Raw genomic sequence first — 20,197 nt, forward strand, 5'->3', positions numbered from 1 at the left:
AGGCGGGCTTGAGGACGTGCGCAGACGCAGTTGCTGCGCGGCTTCTCGGGCGAGCGTGGAGGGGAGCGTTTGTGACCTCAGACCGAAGGCCGGGGTAGGTAGCTCGTCTTCCAAAAGTCTGCACAACTGTCTGCTTCCCGAAAAAGGAGAAGGGGCACCTAATCCCGCCTTGTAAGTAATTCTTCTCTCCTAGCGCTTCCCCAGTGCGTTATCATTACCTCTCCCCAACTCATTGTGAAGTGTTTTGTGGTCAAGAAGTTAGTTACACCTCTCCTTTTCTCGTCATCCATTCACGAAGCCTCATAGTACACAACGCGGCTAGCCTTCCTTTCCAGTCCGAGGCTGTGCCTCCATTCGTGGTTCCACTTATTGTCGCCTTAGACAGAGCCCTACACTCCTCCCCCTTCCACTGACACCTGCCGGCTCTAGAGGCTACAGAGGTGCAACCTCTGCTCCCAAGGAATTTCCAACCTAGAGACAGAGAAGGACCAATTCACAGATAAGATTATATGTTATAGGCAACTCAGTTTACATTACAAAGGCCACCTGGGAATTCAAGGAGAGCTTTCTAATGCCTGAGTTGTTTTGAAGGCGGTTGGGCTAACCCGCCTGCCAATGCAGGAAAGAGACGTGGGTTCGATACCTGGGTGGGGAAGATCCCCTCGCATAGAAAATGGCAAACCGCTCCAGTATTCCTGGCTTGGAGAATCCCATGGACGGAGGACTCTGGTGGGCTACAGTACAGAGGGTAACAAAGAGTCTAACACTACTGAAGCGACTTAGCACACAGGCACGAAGGGCTATTACTCAGGTGGAGAAGGCTGGGAATGGAATTGCAGGTAAATCAGCACAAGCAAAGGCACTGAGCGATGAAACAACGTGGAATCTGCCATAACCGCGAGAACTTTGGCCATCGAGTATAAAGGGCAATATGAGAGTATCAAGGAATAGATAGAGGTGGCTGGTGCTAGGTTATGGCGAAGGGCCATTCCCAAAAGCTTTAATTATGCTCTGTAGGGAATAGGGAACCGTTGCAAGTTGAGTTGAGGCTTTTGTGATCGTATTTGTGTTTTAGGTAAGTGACTGGTTTGCAGAATAAAGGATACAGCCGGAATAAAGCAATCTAGGTGAGAGGTAACAAGGAATTAAACTGGGACAACAAGAGTAGGAGATTGAGAAAGCAAAATCAATCCTGCTAATAATTAGACTGTGATTTACACACATAAGACCAAGAAAAAACTTTTCTCCCAAGGACACGTTGCAACTGCAAAAGGATTAACAATCCCCTTCTTTTAATAATTGGATAACTTCCTTCCTGGCTTGTCTTTGTTCCTCTCTCATCCAAATCAAATTTACTGAGATACCCAGTTACTAAGCTGCCTGTTTCCCTACTCCCTCCCTGAAATCATTCAGCAGAAGCCCAAACTCTTCATAAACTCTGCCTTACTCTTTCTTACAAAGACACCTGCATAATAAACAAGGCTCCAAGGTGGCCTTGTTCAGCTCAGTGCATCAGTAATTAGGAACATAGACTTTGGAGTTGGATGGACTGGGAAACTCAAGCCTTGACTATTTGATCTTTTTTTTTTTAAATCTGAGTCCTAACCAGTAGACTGCCAGGGAACTCCCAGTTCCTAATGTTTAGTCCTCAGTTTTCTCATCTGTAAAAATCAGGGAAATGTATATGTTGGCATAGTGTCTGGCGATAATTAGTGTCCCAGAAACATTAGTTGTTATTAACAGCAGCGGTAGCTTGAAAACTTCCCAACGCCCTCGAGTAGATTAAATACTTGTCCTATGTGTGCTCCTTGCACAAGTATTTCACCTTTTATAACACCTATCACACTATATTGTACTTTGTTGCCTCCATAAGACTTCATCTTGCACTGTATCTTAAACTTCTTGAAGGTGGAGATTTGGCAGTTATAGCCTCTAACTAGAGAATTCCTTGGCTGGCACAAAATATAACTGTGCAGATCTCCAATTTTGCTGGTTTCTGTGACCAGGAATTATGCTGAGAATTGTTGCCATTCTGAAAGCATTAGTGTTTGGGTGCTGTAACATTTCTTATGAATCAGACCAGACTCTCATATCAGAATAATTAAAGATGTCTTCTAGGAAGATACTCCTAATTTAAAAGGATACAGATTTAGATTTTATTCTAATATGATTTAGAAGTGAATTTAAATCTTCATTTATAGGAGTTAGATATTTATCTTCAACAATTAACTGCTGAATTCATTTTCATGAATAAGTTTAAATTAATTTCATTACAGAAGTTACTCTAAAAGCCAGTTTCATTTCCAAACTATAGTTCCCATCATTTGATAAATCATAAGATAAAAATAAGATATGCAAAAATGTAATGCAAAGATACAGTCTACTATGATATTCTGATAAATAGAACAAATTTATATTTATTCTGCAATGTAACATGTATTTTCTATTTTTCTTGGTGCCTGAAATACAACTTCTACTTATTCTCAAGTATACATGTTTATCCCTTCTTTATGGGAAGAAGCCTAAATTTTTGTCTTAAATTGTCAGTAGGAAATAGCTGATTATTCTTAAAAAGTTAAAATATTTTTCCTTTATATTTAAAATATTTCACATTTATAAATATATAAATGATGTAATAGATAATGGTATTACAAATATGCTATTATTAAATGAGTCTTAATTATTATAAAATGCCAAAAGAATGATCCATAATTGTATTTTTTTCATTTATAGCAAGCATAAAGGGCGAGCAAGAAAAAAATGTTTACTCTTTACCAGGTTGGGAGTCTTTCAATTAATTTGGCTTTTTTATTGCTCTCATAGGACAGTAATACTGGGACTCACTGAATGGTCAATTCAGGAATTCTCATGAAAGAACCATTAATTTCATTATTAAATCACCAGATTTACTCAAGGACATACAGTGGAGTCTCAAGTCCTCTTCAACACTCATTGCTATGCCAAAGGCTTTATATATTTTCCAGATTACAGTTATCACTAAAAGTAACAAGATAAGATACTTATGAATGCATATTAATATGAAAATACTTACAAATCTATATATGTACAACTGATTAAAAGTTTTCTTTGGAGGAAGGAGCTATCCAGTGGTAGTTATTCTTTATTTAGTTCTTTATTCAATCAGTTCTTATTCATTTATTAGTGAATAAAGTTATTCTTTATTCATTCTTGCTGATTCTTTTGTCTAGTGATAAGCTCAGAGCAACACAACTGTTAGAATGGTGACAGGTGGTATCCCCACCTAGAACCCAAACCAAGTACCACTTTTGAAGAGTAGGTTGAATTTGAAAAGCAGGAATCCAAATGTATATAGGGACAAGTGTCTTAGTCTGTTCAGGCTGCCATAATATACCAGACTGGATGGCTTATAAATAACAAGATTTATTTCTTACAGTTCTAGAGGCTGGGAAGTCCAAAATCAAGGTGGTGGCAGATGGCATATTTAGTGTCTGGTGAGTACTTTCTTACTAATTCATAGATGGCCATCTTCTTTCTATGTCCTCACGTGGTGGAAGGGCTGAGAGAGCTCTGTGGAGTCTCTTTTATAAGATCACTAACTCCATCATGAGGGCTCCCACCTCATGACCTAGTCATTTCTCAAAGGCTCCACCTTCTAATGGCATCACATTGTGAGTTAGGTTTCCAACATATGAATTTTGAGGGGACACAAACATTCAGTTCCCAACAACAAGAATGCAGTACTATTTATAGGTGAAGTAGCCAGTATTGTTAATATGTACTAATTAGATTGCAAAATTGAGCTTATTCACTTAATTGAATTGTATCCATTTTGATCAGTAAAATTTGATATGAAAGAACTTAAAGTTGAATTGAAAAGACAATACAACATTAAGTAGAATAGTTATCAAAATTTGAGTCTTCTAGTGAATAGAAAAACACCTAAAGTGATTACAGTACTGTGTTTTTGCTAATATTGTGCCAAAAGAATGTGTTCCCCCCGCCCCATCCCCCTACCCTGCCACCCTCCACTCCCCTGTAATCAAGAGAAGGGCATCTTCCTAAACTTTTTTGAGGTGGAAGCCTGGTTTTAGAATAACCAACCTCACCATAACCCATGTAGCCCTGGGAAAGGAGAATGGGGCTGGCAGCTTGCCCTACTGGTGATGTCAGCAGACTGTGCACTGGTTCCATAGAAATTGGAGCACTGGATGGATCTTTCCATTCCTGCTTCTCTGGTAAATCCCTCATGAGTTTTCCAGTCATTTTTTGATCTGCATGTTGTCTCACTAATTTTATAAACATCTTACATACGCAAAGAAACTAATAGGAACAAAAAGTCATTTAACAAATATTAACATTTTAAAGAAAAGGTTTTATTATATTAAGTAATGAAAATGAGCAGCAATTGTAATACAAAGAAGGACATGGTTGAGAGTGAAAGAGGGTACTGTTAAAAACTACACCAGAACACTAGATGTATGTTAATCAGGGGTGGCCAACCTGGACACACCCTATGAATATCTTCTATATCTCTAAGATGGAAGGGCAGGTCAGGCATTCTGTGCATTGGTTCTTCCTCCAATTTAGAAGACTCACTGCAATAGAATTTTACACCAAGAATTTGCAAGAAAGCTAGGAGGGAAGCCTGTACATATCTCATGTGTGTACCTGTTAAAGATAACTATGGTTTGCAATGGCTTCCCAGGTGATTCAGTGGGTAAAGAATCCACCTGCAATGCAGGAGACACAGGAGACGTGGGTTCGATCCCTGGGTCGGGAAGACCCCCTGGAGGAGGGCATGGCAACCCACTACAGTATTCTTACCTGGAGAATTCCATGGACAGAGGAGCCTAGCGGGCTACAGTCCATAGGGTCGCAAAGAGTTGGACACAACTGAAGTGACTGAGCATGCACGCAGGCATGGTTTAAAACAGATAAGAATAAAGTTAACATAGCTTTTTCCCCATATTAATCTTGTAAAGAATTTTATTCATTTCCTAGAGCATGTATGCTTCCATTTTCCAGAGAAAGCATGCACTGTAGAAGCAATGCCTTCACCCTCTTCCTTTTTTAAGAGCAGAGATATGCCCCTAAACTTAAACATACAACTCCAACCCTATTTTTTTCCCTACTGAATTTATTAGTTACTTTTACTTGTGGTAAAATACACATTAAAATGAAATTTACCATCTTAACCTTTTTCATTGTATAGTTCAGTAGTGTTAAGTATATTCATCCAATCTTATCTTACAGATCAGATGACTAGCATACTAATGAAACAAATATACTAGTAAATGCAGTATTGAGTTTGAATACAGGCTTATAGGCAATTAGAAACATTCCACATATTTACAAGCAAGGGTGACACTGGATTGGATTCCTCACAGTATGTAGAATTATCTAGGTTTTACCTATCTGATGAGTTTCTTTCCTTCTTATTATAGCAAAAGTCTTCTAAACCACTGTATAAATTAGGATATTTATGTTATCTCCTACCTTGCACAGAACCTCAACTAATGAAATAAAATACAGTTCAGATAGTTTTAAAGGGAAGTCAAGATAGTTTTTTCATTGTGGAAAATATGATTGTATTCTATGAATCAGTGTACATACAATGCAAAATAATATTGTAAACCATAGACTATTGTATTACTAGTCTTTTGAAAAATATTTCTGTAAAATAGATCATGAAAGCATTTCTAGGCACTCAAAGCATTTTCTTTAAAATGTTCTGCATATGCTTTTCTTTTTTCTTTTTGAGATGAACATATTTGTGGTTATATTTTCCTCAGAATGCATATGCTTTCTATATGATCAAGCCTTTAAGTAGAACATCTGGCTTTCAGAAATACAAAAGAATTTCCAGATATAAGTATACACTTGTGTTTTTAGGATTACAAAATATTTTTTATATATCATTAATTGATAGTAAGTAATCATATCATGTGTTAGTGATGACAGCTAAAAGTTGAGGCACATATATCCACTGAGAAGGCCTTATAAAAGAATACACAGTTATGTTTTAAAACCAAATATACCTAAAACATAGCCAGTGTTCAACCAAGAAGTGCCAATCTGGGTCCTGTGGCTGTTTCTGAAAACCCTGCATTCTGGATGGTCAGTGTCTGTGCCTTACCAGTTGTTAAATCTTTTGATTCTCATCCCTACTTATAACTCTAGAATCACCAATTGATAAACATAAGACAGCTCAAAAATGTTGCATGTAAAAAGATATTACAGTTACCAACAGGTTGCTATCTCTTACTGGTACTTCAGTGATAAACATCAGCAGCAATAAAAGTAAAAATTTGTTTACTAAAGAGCTTCCCTCAAAGACTAAGGAACACTGCCATACGAAGAAAGGCTCGTTTATAATTGTTAAATGCAGGCATTTAGAAGAGTCTAGTTAACAATATTTAAAGAAGTAGTATATATTTAAGCAAGATAACTACCTAGATAATGGCATCTTAGGGAGTCACTTGGCTGGTGGAAGGCTTGGGTTTTGCCTGTATGTTTAGCACATAGTCATGACGGAAGGATGAGCGGACAGTGCGGTTCATTAGGGGCTGAAGGGGGCGGAAGTTGTCCACCATTCTTTTCTCTTTCTCCCCCTCGGAAGTGAAGAGCAGGGTTCGAAATTGCTCAAGCTAGAAACGGAAACAGGAAGCATAAATATTTTCAATAGAAAGATAGCTTTACTTCATGAATAAATTGCTTTCATTTTTACTACTTTCATTTTAAACTTGTATATATTTATATAGCTAAAAGAACAGAAGGAATTATGTGCATCTGTATAAATAAAAGACCAGAAGGATTTATCCAAACAATGATTAACATGTAGTGGTAAGATTATAGGCAACTAGGATTATTGATGACAGCTAACATTTTTTCTTACTGAATTTTCTGTGTTGAAATTTCATTTGAAAAGTTCTCACATGGGCCACTGACCCTCTGATTTATTTTATTTTTCAATGTTATATCAATTTTTAAATATGAAGGATAGTAATAGACTAAATGCATAGGTCCCCAAGACCAGTCTTATGAGCAAACTCTGTATTGTCATTTATTTATAGTGGTTTTCACTACACAAATTTTTTTTTTAAATTATGTTGTCTACTAGGTGCTATCTCTGTGACTTCTGGTTTCAATATATGGTTAGAAAAGCTTCCTCCATTTGGACGTATGAAGAGATTTTCCTAGGCTTATCCTAGTACTTTTATGACAGTATTTTTAACACTTAATATGTCTGGAATATATTCTTGTCTAAGGTTTGAATGGTTGATCCAACTTTTTGTCCCCAAGTGTCTGCTCAATTATCCCCATTGATCTTACTGAATAATCTCATCTTTTCCCCCTACTGAGCTGAGATGCAACCTTTATCATAAACTAAATTCTCATATCTACATATGAGACATATTTCTGACATATTTCTGAATCTACATTTTTCATCCTATGATTGATCTCTTTATTTGTGTACCAGCACAACACTATTTGGGCTTCCTCAGTGGTAAAGAATCTGCCTGCTGATGCAGGAGATGCCGATTCAATCCCTGGGTTGGGAAGATCCCCTGGAGGAGGAAATGGCAACCCACTCCAGTATTCTTGCCTGGGAAATTCCATGGACAGAGGAGCTTGGTGGGCTATAGTCCATGGAGTCACAAAGAATCAGACAGGACTGAGTGACTGAGCACACAACACTATTTAACTATTGAGGCTTTGTAACTTGGTTGATTTAATTATCTTTCATTTTCTCTTTCACAATTTCCCTGGCTATTTATTTATACTTTTTTTTTTCCACGTGAGGCCAGAAGTAGCCTATTTTTAAAATCCTATTGGTATATTTATTGGGATTACATCAAATTTATGGAATTCATGGACAATAACAACTTAAGGAGAATTGACATTACAGGTATCTTTATGATATCTTCCTATTCAATCACATGGAAGTAATTTTTTATCAGTTCAAGTCTATTATGTCTTTCAGGAGTATTTAAGTTTTCTTGTTAAGCTGATTCCAAGATATTTTGTATTTTTTCTTTCCATTATAAATAGCATTCTTTCTTCCATTATATCTTTTAACTGACTGTGATTTCTGCATGTCAAAGGTACTGATTTCTAGAAATTAATATTTTGTACTCCACTAATTACTGAATTATCATATTTTTGTAGTAGTTCCTTTTATTGTTTCTCTAATTTATTTTTTCTTTTCTTGTCTAATTATACTACTTCCAGAATAAAACTTAATTTAAAATTTAATATAGTAATATTCTTTTCCATATTAAGCATCCTACTTACTTTAGAACTGAGATCAATCTATTTTATCAAATTAGAGAAGTCTCTATACATTCCTATTTTATTGAAAATTAAAAAGAAAAACATGAATGTTGAATTTTGCTAGTGCATTTTAAGAATCTATGGAAATGATAATTTTTATATTTAGATTCATTGATATGATAAATAATATTCCTAGTATTGAACCATCCTTGCATTACTAGAATAAATACTACTTGAACAGAGTATAATATATATTTCTTTTAGCACACTGCTGGATTCTGTTTCTGAAATACTATTTTAGTTTTTGTGTTTGTTTGTTTTTTAACCACAACCTCTGTGTTATGTGCAGGATCCTAGTTCCCTGACCAGGGATCAAACCCGAGTCCCTTGCATTGGGGGTGTGGAGTCTTAACCACTGAACCACCAAGGAAGTCTCTATTTTAGCTTTTTTAAAAATATATTCTTCAGAGATATCAGTCTGTAAATTTTTTTTTTTTTTGGTCGTATCTTTGGTGGATGTTGGTGTCAGTTATCCTGGCTTCATAAAAAAGGTTTTCGAACTTTTGTTCTTGTGAAAATGCTTTGTGATGAATTAAAATCCCATAAAGCAAGCATAAGCAAATACTACTACAGTTCACTTATGTTATGAATTAAATAGGATTTGTGTGTTAACATAGTAATTAACACCTATTTAGTTTCTAGGGAAAAATAAACTCCAGGGTCAAAACAATTGACTTAAAATTTCTGGACACATGCTGTTGGCTTCTGTTTTTATCCTGAGGTTCCATAGCAAAATTCCCTAAAAAATTTTGAAGAGTTTTGAGTACATCCAAGGGTCTTGTTTACATAAAGATTCATATTTACATATAAAATATATAATACATAAAACACATGTAATTGTCAAATATGGAAGTAAAAAGCTTATGTTTCCTAAGTTTTAACTCTTCTCTCTAGCCAATTTGAAGCATTCCCTAATTCATATCCAAAATAACACAAGATGTTAGCACATTTTAATAAAAATATATAAGTATTACAAGATAGTAAAAACTGATGCCAATGTTTGAGCTCAGCCTTGTTTTAAAGGCACACACTAAAATTTCTTTATATAGAAATGTGGAAAGAACATACCTGATCATGATCAACCTCTACAGGCTGCTTCTTAATGATCCAAGTGACAGACTCAGAGAGTGGTGGTGTAGTCAGGGACCCCGAGTAGGTCCAGTAATCTGGGCAAGTAGGCATCAGACAGGAAGGGTCGAATGACCCAAATTCTGCAAGTGTGTCCTAGCCAAGAGAAGGAGTCATTGAGTCATCATTTCATGATGAAAACAACTCAGGAATCATATGATGTGGTGATGATTCTAGGGGAGTCTGAGGACCTGCAGTGGTCCAGATGGGCTCCCAGTACCTCTGGTCACCTTAGGACAAAATGATACTCTTGCTTTGTTCTTACAATTAACCATGTATTTCTGAGAGTCCTCAGTGGGAACAGAGCAAAAGCCATTTTCTCCCTCAGTTCTAGTGAGGTTAGCGCAGCCTGGCTCCCCTGAACTCTTTGAGAGGCATTAGGTAGTAGCTGGTGCATAAACATGGAGGCTCTTCATTTTCAAGAGAGACTAAAAGAATTCAACTTTCTAAAATGCAGTGCATTAGGAGGAGACAGGATCCTGGATTGAGAACGGGAGAGGGAGGGATAGGGACAGGGGAAGGGGGGAGAAGAGTGAGAGAGAGAGGAAGAGGAAAAAGAGGGAGATGGAGAGGGAAGGAGTGGGGAGGAGGTGGGGGAGAGAGACAGAGGCAGGGAGGGGGAGGGAACAGAGAGAGAATAGACTTCCAGAGAGTAGCCCCATCTGGGATTCTGAATATTGAACAATTAGTCTTTGGGGCACACAGAAATATCCACCCTGAAGGATGTGGTAATTGTTCTGTAAGACTGGACAAACCAAGTTTCTATCAAACTTTGCTCCCTGCCTGTGGGAGGGTAGCTAGACTCCAGAAGGCTGCCCTGAGGATTTGCACAAGGACTGAGAAGAAGCAGGGATTGGGGCCGAGAAGGGGACTCGTTCTGTTCCTGAGTCCCTGAGTGCTCAGTGGCATGGCAACCAAAGCAGAGCCCTTCTGTCCCTTGCAGAGTGTCCCAGGGCCAGGGGCTCTCTCAACAGAAGTGTCTTAAAGGGAGACTTTCAAAGAGAACCTCGGTTGCACTGAGGTGAGTTACATTTCCCAATTCAAAGTGCCCTATTATTGTCTCCACTCAGAGATTGAAACATAAAGCATATCTCAAGTGATTTAGAGGGGAAAAATTACCTTGTGCTTAATTGATGGCAAAATATTCACCAGTTTCTGTAGCTCTTTGTGATGCTTGCCTAGCTAAAGAAACAATGAGAAAATACTAAAAAAAAAACAATAGAAATCTCACTTTTGAACCTGCAACAAAATGTAAATTAAAATTAACCACTTGGTGATTATATGAAAACAAACCAACCATACTACTTAAGCTACATTTAAACTGGTAATTTAGAATGTTTTAAACATCACTGAATTCCATTAGACACGGAAAACTGAGTAGGCTGTTTGTTGACAGGGTCAACGTGCCTATAGGCGAAGGTGCCCTGCTCCATTTAAGCATCATTTCTTTAATTAAAATTAAAAATTGTTCCACAAATGAGCCACATTTCTTTTTTTTTTAAGTGGTCACATTTCCAGTGCTCAGTTGCCACAGGTGGCTTGTGACTACCGTATTGGACTGGGCATTGCTATACCATTTGAAATATATTCATAACAACCTTGTCTTTTAAACATTTTTATCTCAATATTTTTAGAACTTAAAATTGCAGTGTTGTATCTTTTCATCCTAGGATACAATATATCATTTAAAGCTAGTAGGATTTTTTTTTTTTTACCTTTAAAAATACTCCTATCACAGCCAAACCATTTTCTTCCAGTGCTGCATCCTCAAAGTGTTCAAACTTGACTGCATTCCAATGCACCAAGTGCAGCTGAAACACCATTAAAAGATGGTTTCACACATGATCGTGTAGGATTGCTCAAAAACAGCCTTATTCACATATGATATTTACTGTGCTTCCTCACCCAAAATAAAGCCACTGAGAAAAGCATATGACAATCTGGTGCAAAATAAGACAGAATTAAAGAACAGGAAGAAATATATACAGGGGCAGTAATTAATACTACTTTGGAATAGGCTTTATTTGGGGTGAAAATTTTGTATATACATATATGTGTATATATCTATCTCCAAGTGAGTAACATTTCAGTGAGGGAGCAACATTTGTCTATTCCCATCCTGATTTGCATGAAACACTCATACAAAATCTATTTGCATCTAAAGGAGAAATGTTTATGTTGAGAGAAATAGATTCTCCCTATGTGGACTAGGAGTTTAGGACAAATTTGTTCGAGGCATAACCACTTAAAATGTGTTTCTTTTTAAGGTACCATTTAAAACTAAATTAGGTGGAAAGTTGTTAAGAAGAAATTCTATGTATTTTGGCCCCTTTTATTTCCCTACAAATCATTCCTTGTCCATCATTCATGAATCCTCACCCTGCCTCCCAAGTGACACTCTCAAGGTCATGTTTAACTTTTTCCTCTCCTTTCCTGAAGAGGACCCTGCCTCCAAGTCATTTTGCTTTAATTTCAAAAGTGCTTGTTAAGTCGTCCTCTTTTTCTCTATTTCTATTGCCACCACTTTCATTTAGGCTCCCAGCATCTCTCACTTGGGTTAATTTGACCTGGTGACCCTGCACTGTGCCTGTGTTATTAATTTAGGCTATTGTATGAGCCTAGCTTAGAATTCTAGACGAATTCTTTTTCAAGACCTTAAGGTTGATTTCTGTCATATTATTTGAAATGAGGGCAGTTATTATTTTTACATGTTTAAACTGGGAATCATCAAATATGACCCTGAGAGAGTTAGCATTTATAGGAATTACCTGATTCTTCTTGATAATTTCTTAGAACTGGAAACTCAGAACTATTCCTTCTTCTCCACTGTTGTCACTGTTTCCAAACTTCTCAACTTACCTCTGCCGGGTAACATTTGCTGTCCACGGTATGCTCAGAGCCCCAGGCATCAATGGCCCCCCAATGAAAATGGAACTGCTTTAATCGGTAGTTGTGTTCCAGGGGTCCTCCCTCGATCACTGAAATGGCACATCCAACAATTCAGGGGATTTGATGTTTTTGATGTCATGGAGAAATGCAGGGGAAAAGTAGACTCTGTGGGTTGACCTTCTCATGAACTGTCTTAAATGGAGCACACTGTATTATATACCAGTGTTTACAAACTTGATTTCCATGCAGTTAATATATGCATAAGGGCAAGACCTGCACTCGGAATGACACCAGGATTTAACTATACTCCAAGCTGCACACAATTATTAAAGGCTAATTCTTGCCTTAGTTTTATGGTCTATATTTACTATGCCCAGTGTTTTTTATGCACAATAAAATACAGATTTCTCTCAGCATATTTATCTAACATAGTCTTATAAAACTGAAATATGGGTACAAAAGAAACTTTCTTTTTTATGCGCCAGCACTTTGCTTTTCAATATTTGAAGATAACAGTGTTTCTTTTCCTTACATTGAAATGGAAAAGGAAATTTGCAAATCAAAAACTATCACCTATCTCCCTTTGGACAGAGTGAACAATGTGAGTCATCCACATACTTTACTTTCTGGAACTACTGAAATCAGTACATTATAGGGGAAATGTTCAGATATGAGTTTGAAAAGTCATCCTTCCTCAGGCTTTGGGTTGTGCAATTTTTTTTTTTTTGCTTGAATCTGCTGAAGCTGTTAGTTCCTCATTTCTGGCATCTGAGCAGACCCTGGCAATGTCTGTTCATGGTTAAACCATACAACAACAGGAAAACCAAACCTTCCATCTCATCCATATTAATTATTTTAGAGTTTATTGCCTCATTAGTTGAATTTTATGTATGCAAATGACTGAGTACAGTCATCCAGAGGTCCAAATACACTGGCTATGTCATGTAATGGTCTACTGTTTATCTTACTGGCTTTCATAAATGTTTTACATAATTTCCTTTTTTGAAAAAAGAAAGAGTTTTAAAAAAAGGAGTTTTGTAAGGGTGAGCAAAGACACTAATGACTACTTTTCTTTGATGGCTAGGGGAAGTACAGAGAATAATACCACATGATTCACTAAATTAGTAAGAGTATGATACTAAAGTGTAGTGAAATAGACATAAAATTGTCTTCTAAAAAATTCTTATTTTTCTATGCCAGCTCCATATTGTGAGCATGAATTTGGCAAATGTTCAGTCTAATCTGTTGGGTGAAATTGAAATCCTGCCCGGCCACATGTGGAATCTTCTCAGACCGAGGATTAAACCCATGTACCCTGCACTAGCAGGCAGATTCTTAATGACCAGACCACCAGGGAAGTTCTAAGATATACTTTTAACTTTATTCATTAACACTTTCATGGATGCATTTCACCTTCATGAGAGAAAATCAGAGCTTCTCAATCTTAGCTCTATTGATTTTCTTTTGCAGTAAAGAATGATTTAGGCCTAATAAAAATCAAATTTAATTACTGTATCAGTATTGGTAATAGAAAGAAACAAATGCAATCTAGTGAGTGCATCTATTGATATTTGAAGCTGGATAACTCTTCATAAATGCTGGTGATTGTGGCCTCGACCCACGAGATGCTGATAGCACACTCCTCCCAATGTGACAACCAAAATGCCTATAGATGTTGCTGCGTCCCTAGTCCCTGGGGAGGAAGGGGCAGCAAAATTGCCAGTGGCTGAGAACCATTCCTTAAGATGGATCATGTGCTTAGTTGCTCAGTCATGTCTGACTCTTTGCGACCCCACAGACTGTAGCCTGGCAGGGTCCTCTCTCCATGGGATCCTCCAGCCAGGAAGACTGGAGTGGGTTGCCATTTCCTCCTCAAGGGGATCTTCCTGACCTAGGGATCAAACCTGTGTCTCCTGCATTGCAGGCAGATTCTTTACCTGCTGAGCCATGGATCAATCATTGCTTAAGATACATTATTTCAAGTAACAATTATTTCAGACAAATTAAGATTATTTGATACTATCAAATTCAGTTTGAAAAAAGAATCCTGCATAGTATTAATCACATGGTTTTCCAAAGACACTAAAAGTTTCAGGTAAACTTTGAAGTCATTAGATTAGTTTATATCTGGGTAGGCTGAAAAAAAGTAGATTTAAAAGCAATATAATATTTGAATTTTAAAATCTCTTTTAAATTGTGCTTCATTTGCACTAGGTAATATTGTTAAACAAAATTAACAAAACATGAGTTTCCATTTTTCTTACATACCATTGGTCTCTTAACTAGTTTAGACTGTAACCTCATGCACACATGAATATGCTTTATGCCCCATTTCAATGGTATTGTAGTCTCATCAGTTAGATCTATTTAAATAATATTACAATCTAAATAAAAATGTCTTATAAAGTCAGCAAGCAGAGAAAATTTGTACATATGCAATACACATATGCAAAAGAAATTTCTAGCAAGGGTTTAATTTCAAAGCCTATCTTTTTATCACTTAACAAATTCTCTCTATAGAGATATTTGTTCACTAATGAAAAATACTACCGATACTAGACGAAAACGTTCATAAAAAAGAGAAGGGGCTTCTTCCATACATTATGAAAGTAAGTCCAATGAGTCCCATACCACTGCTACCAAGAGACTTCCCGGGGCTGTGTGATGTGGCCTGTGCTGACATGAAGCTGTCCCTTTAACTCCAGATGAGACCACGGGTCTGGCTCTCACCTGATTTATCTGCAGAGTCTTCAAATTCCACGAGGAAAGAGTACCCGTTATTCCAGACGTGGAGGCAGGTGGTCGGGTCATAAGAGATGGTGAGCGGTTGTAAGCCAGGATCATAGACACTGTCCCTCCACCGGATGTTGATGGGCGACTGGCGCTCACCCGCCGGGGCCAGGTCCACTTTCTCCCAGAGGGGGTGCACTAGGAGAAAGCACATCGGGGCTGTCATTGAGAGGCCCACTAGCTGGGATCCTCACTGCGGGGATCATATGGGCCCACGTAGGCGTGTCCTCTGAGTTCACCTCTTATGGGAGCCAGCTGTGAGGATTAGGCAGACATCCTGCAAAGCCTGGCCAGATGTTAGCATTGCTAAGGTCCCTGGAGTTCTGTCTGTCACATGTGTAGCTATGATACTGTAAGCTCGGGTACACGCACACTCTGACTCACACGGCATCACTGGTGCTGATTTTTCTACCAGACTAAAGTGCCAGGTCTTTGTGGGAAGTCTCTGATAAATCTCAACAAATTTCTTATAATAAAAAGAGCTATGCACATGTGATAGACAGACTCCATGTGTATAATTCAGGTTGTCCAGATCTCTGCCCTTTAGAAGCAGCATGGATGGGCAGAACCAAGACCAACAGGAAAACCAGACAAAATATGAATTGGGATAAATCATGACCAATGCCCCTCTGTACCTCATCCCACCGCTGAGAACGAGCCTGAGGACTTGAGAAAGTGACAAGGCAGCTGCTGCCCAGTCAGACCCCTCTGTGCATGGCAGGGTCAGTGGTACTCCACTTGTCAGAAAAAACAAGCTTGCCTCCGGTTTCCTCTTACACGGGAGATGATTCTCTTCCTGAGCCTGCTGCCCCAAGCGGGATCCTACAAGTGGCCCACAGAATAGACAAAGAGCGTGCCAAGGCAGTTTCTAGACCAGTGGTTCTCACAGGAGGGAGCTATGGGGACCCCAGGGGACATCTGGCAATGTCTGGAGACACTTTTCAGTTGTCCAACTGGAGGAGGGTGCTACTGACATCTAGTGGGTAGAGGCCAGAGATGCAGCTAAACATCCTCCACAGTAGCAGGACGAGCTTTCACAAGAATTATATGCCCCCAAACATCAGTAATGCCTAGTTGAGAAAGCTTGGTCTAGAGCCAAAAGCAACAGGCAAACTCAGGTATTCCCCTTTTTCTGCTCAGCTGTTCACGCACTGCAGACCATCTCTTCTCTAGAGAGGTCTGAACCCAACGTTCTGGGTTTTCTCCCTCGGTATAAAGTAACTTCTGAAGAACAAGAACTTACTTGAGAGCAGGAGAACTTTCTGTTTCAGAAATCTAACGTGAAAAATGGAGGGAACTGGCACCATATAATCATATTATTATTGGATTGGAATGCAGATTCCTTGCAGGCAGGAGCCATGTCTTCCTCCCCACTGTAGCTCCTAATTTGATAAATGCCCTTTAATCTGAGCATGGATTATCCAAATGCTATTGTTGGGTTAAAAGCTACATTTGATTAGTGTTTACTTTGGTATTTTAAAGCTTCCAGAAACCCCCAGAACAGGCCTGAGTCAGTCTTAAAGCTGACCGCCAGCAGAGGCCTGACAACATTTCCCCTGAGATGCCCAGAGGGAGGCTGAGGCTTTGAGCATTCACACCCTTCAAAACCAGCTGGTGAGGCTCTGTCTCCCATGGAGACTAGGGAAGACAGGAATGATGAGCAGATGCCTAAGACGATGCCCTGTTTCACCTTTAATTGGCCCCCACTTTGTTCAGGAAATGCCTAGAATCTTCTCCCTCACCCACAGAAACAGCAGCCTGAGGAAACCAGGCCTGTTCCTTCAGTGGCTCTTTTATGGTCATAACACTCCTATCAACTCACGCCCTTCAGTTCACAAGTTTAGCTTCCAGGCTTTCTCCCACTCACCTCCTCCTTTAGGAACCCAGACCATCCCCCCACAACTATCAGGGACCCTTTGGTCACCGTCCTCTTAGTGAAGCCAGCTTTTGCCCAGGGGTAGTTTTACTAAAGATAAATTCACATTTTTGTTCTCTTCTCTCTTCCTGCATTCTAACAAAGTAAAAGTTAAAATGATTTCTCGGCAATTGCTCAGACTTTCCCTCCAAGTAGGAAGGTGATTATATGCACTAATGGAGCCTGTGTTTTCAGCTTCTTCTGTGGGGAAAATGAAATAAACAGAGCTAGTGATTCCGTCAACCAAGGTTTACGGGGTGACACCACAGTCATTAGGAACAGTTCACTAATGTGCTAACAGCAACACAATCCCTCTAGATCCCATAGTGAAGATGTGCTCACCTTTAGTCCTTATGTACCTGACTGGTCCTGGCTTTGCTTTACTTTGTGCTTGTACCACCTTCGGCTCCTGCCTCTGAGGTGTCCGTCTTTCAGCATCATGCCTGCCTTAGCCCCTTTATTCCTCCTCAGAAATCAACTTCCCCTCATTCAGTTCAGGTTTGGCTTCTATTTTTGGCTTCTCACCTCTTCAGCAAGTGTCATTTCCATACCTCTGATTATCCTCTTAAACAATCCCCTTATTAATCATTGCATTCTGCTCTTTTCCTTCAAAACGTTTATTACACAGGTATAATGATAATTATATGCATGTATGCATACTTATCTGCTGCCCCTCTAGTTCCCCCCTAGCTGGCTTTTAATCAGTGCTTCTGGACTGAATGTACAAAATAAAAACCATTCTGGGAAGGGTTTGAGAGGGTAAGAGGCAGGAAGGCTAGGGGCCCCAAAACGGAGGAAATAGGCTGCAAGTGTCAGACATTTTTTCTCTCTCTTAAGCAGCAGGAAGAAACAAACTACAAGAGTCAGATGTTTTTCCCTTCTCTATACAAAATTAAAAGGTGGTTTCCTTTAAAATTCTGTGTTGCCATGACAACACCTGGTTCCATCAGAACTTTTTTTAACTTTTTTAACTTTTCTCAAACCTTGAGCTAAGCAAACAATGTGTTTTTCTTATGGAAATGTTTTTCTTAAGCTATGTTAATGAACTATGTATTTATCTTAGACTCCCTCTTTCTTCAGGTCTATTCTGCTTAAGACTCAGAACCCACTTGACAAACCAGTATGTTTTACTCATGCAAATGTTCTCTTGTATTTACTTGGAAACCTGCCTTCATGTCAGTCGTTTTAAGGCCTGGGATGACTCACCTTGTGCCAGTGCTATCTCAAAATGGATGTTGTGGGTGATGTGCCTGATGCCACTCGGTTTTGAGACATTTCCTTTCTCTATTAGCAGCCTGCTAGTAAGTATATAACTTCCTGCTAAAGACTAGCAGCGGGGCACTCTTTCTGCCCCTTTCTGATGTCTCCGTCAGAAGCTTTCTCTATCTCTTTTATATGTTAATAAAACTTTATTACACAAAAGCTCTGAGCAGTCAAGCCTCGTCACTGGCCCTGGATTAAATTTGTCTCCTCTGGAGGCCAAGAATCCTGGCGTCTTTCAAGGCTCAGCAACAACCTTTCAGGTTCATTCCTGTCTTACCTTTATTTCCTTTTACTCTGCTGAGCACATTGTTTTTTCCTTAAGGATCTTTGAGGTTTATCTCCTTTGCCCAGCCCATGACCACCAGCCTAGTTTAGGCCCCTACACCATATACTTTTCCTCGAAGAAAGTCCTTTTGCTCACTTTTCCTCCTCTGTTACTGTTAGGGGAAGCACACTGATTGAAACTGGCCAGGCACCATAGTAACCATTTGCATAAGTTGTTTTATGACAGGAGATCCTGATAAGGAATATGGAACTAATAAGCCACCACCAAACGGAAGAATTCGGGAAAGGTTGAAAGGAGACACCGGGTGTCCGTCCACTTTCCAGAATCCCTCTCGCTAGCATCCATCTTGGCTGAGCGATGCGTGCGCCACCAGGAAAGACTCTGAATTAGAATGATTGGCCAAAGACCACCAGGAAACTAATCCTATCACTATAAAACCTGAGATTGCGAGCCATGCGGCAGAGCAGTTCTCCTGGGTTCCATTACCCTTATTGCTCTCCACCCAGGTGCCCTTTCCCAATAAAATCTCTTGCTTTGTCAGCACATGTCTCCTCGGACAATTCTTTTCCACGTGTTAGACAAGAGCCCAGTTTCGGGCCCTGGAAGGGGTCCCCTTTCCTGCAACATTACTACCCTCTACTATGTTTTGCCATCCATCAATTTTCCTAAATTACCAGCTTTATTATGTTGTTCCCATGTTAAAGACTATGTGAAGTTCAAACTTCTGTGTCCAGGCACCAAGGTTTTCATATTAGGAACCCACCATGCCCATCTAATTTTATTTCTCATCCTTCCCAAACTCCGGTCTTGCCACGCTATTCCAGAACCTTGCCAGGTTACTCCCATTGGTCAGTCAGTGAGATGTGCTGAAAATGTAGGGTATAGGATACCCCACTGGGCTTTGAAGACTTACTCATGTAAACTACCTCACTAATAATTTTTATATTGATTACATGTTACAGTGATAATATTTTGGATATATTGAGTATATTATGCACATGTGTGCATGCTCAGTTGTGTCTCTTTGCGACACCATGGACTCAAGGCCCACCATACACCTCTGTCCATGGAATTTTCCACGCAAGAATACTAGAGTGGGTTGCCATTTACTACCCCAGAAGGTTCTTTCCTGGGACCAAACTTGCATCTCTTGTGGCTCCTACATTGGCAGGCAGATTCTTTACCACTGTGCCACCTCAGCATTTGACCTGTTTCTTTATCCCTCACTTAGTGTGACTATTAAATCAGAAGAGTACATGTGGCTTGCATTATATATCTTTTGGACATTACTGCTCTATACCGTCATTAACCTTTTCTCCTGGATCTTGCCCTGTACTGTCCTTTTTCTTGAGATATGCTATTTCCTCATCAAATTGAACACCATCCTAGCAGGCCTAGGTCTACTGCAGTGAGGGTATACACAGGGACCCTCCATGTGACTTTGTTGAGGATGGTCACAGAATCACAGACTGCCTTGTTAGAGCATCAGGGCTGTAAGAGGCACTTTGACACTGAGCCCAGGTAACCACAGCATCACATGCAGTTACCCACAACAGACTAAGGCCCCTGTTTCCTGGTGGTCAGTTTAGGGCTATTTGCTAGTGCACTGT

General features: G+C 39.2%; 1 protein-coding gene across 1 annotated transcript in view; it reads right to left on the reverse strand.

Moving 5' to 3' along the window:
* Positions 1 to 4,333: 4,333 nt before the first annotated feature.
* The window catches only part of CA5B (carbonic anhydrase 5B), a 31,152-nt gene continuing 15,288 nt past the window's right edge, over positions 4,334 to 20,197 (reverse strand). Inside the window, exons 3-8 of the mRNA XM_040266570.1 lie at positions 15,064 to 15,261; positions 12,304 to 12,422; positions 11,160 to 11,255; positions 10,564 to 10,626; positions 9,385 to 9,540; positions 4,334 to 6,629 (exon numbers count right to left, since the gene is read on the reverse strand). Coding sequence (XP_040122504.1) covers positions 6,450 to 6,629; positions 9,385 to 9,540; positions 10,564 to 10,626; positions 11,160 to 11,255; positions 12,304 to 12,422; positions 15,064 to 15,261 — 812 coding nt within the window. The 3' untranslated portion in view covers positions 4,334 to 6,449. The remainder of the gene's footprint in view (positions 6,630 to 9,384; positions 9,541 to 10,563; positions 10,627 to 11,159; positions 11,256 to 12,303; positions 12,423 to 15,063; positions 15,262 to 20,197) is intronic.

This window comes from Oryx dammah, unplaced genomic scaffold (genome assembly GCF_014754425.2).
Source record: "Oryx dammah isolate SB20612 unplaced genomic scaffold, SCBI_Odam_1.1 HiC_scaffold_23, whole genome shotgun sequence".
In the NCBI taxonomy this organism is placed as follows: domain Eukaryota; kingdom Metazoa; phylum Chordata; class Mammalia; order Artiodactyla; family Bovidae; genus Oryx; species Oryx dammah.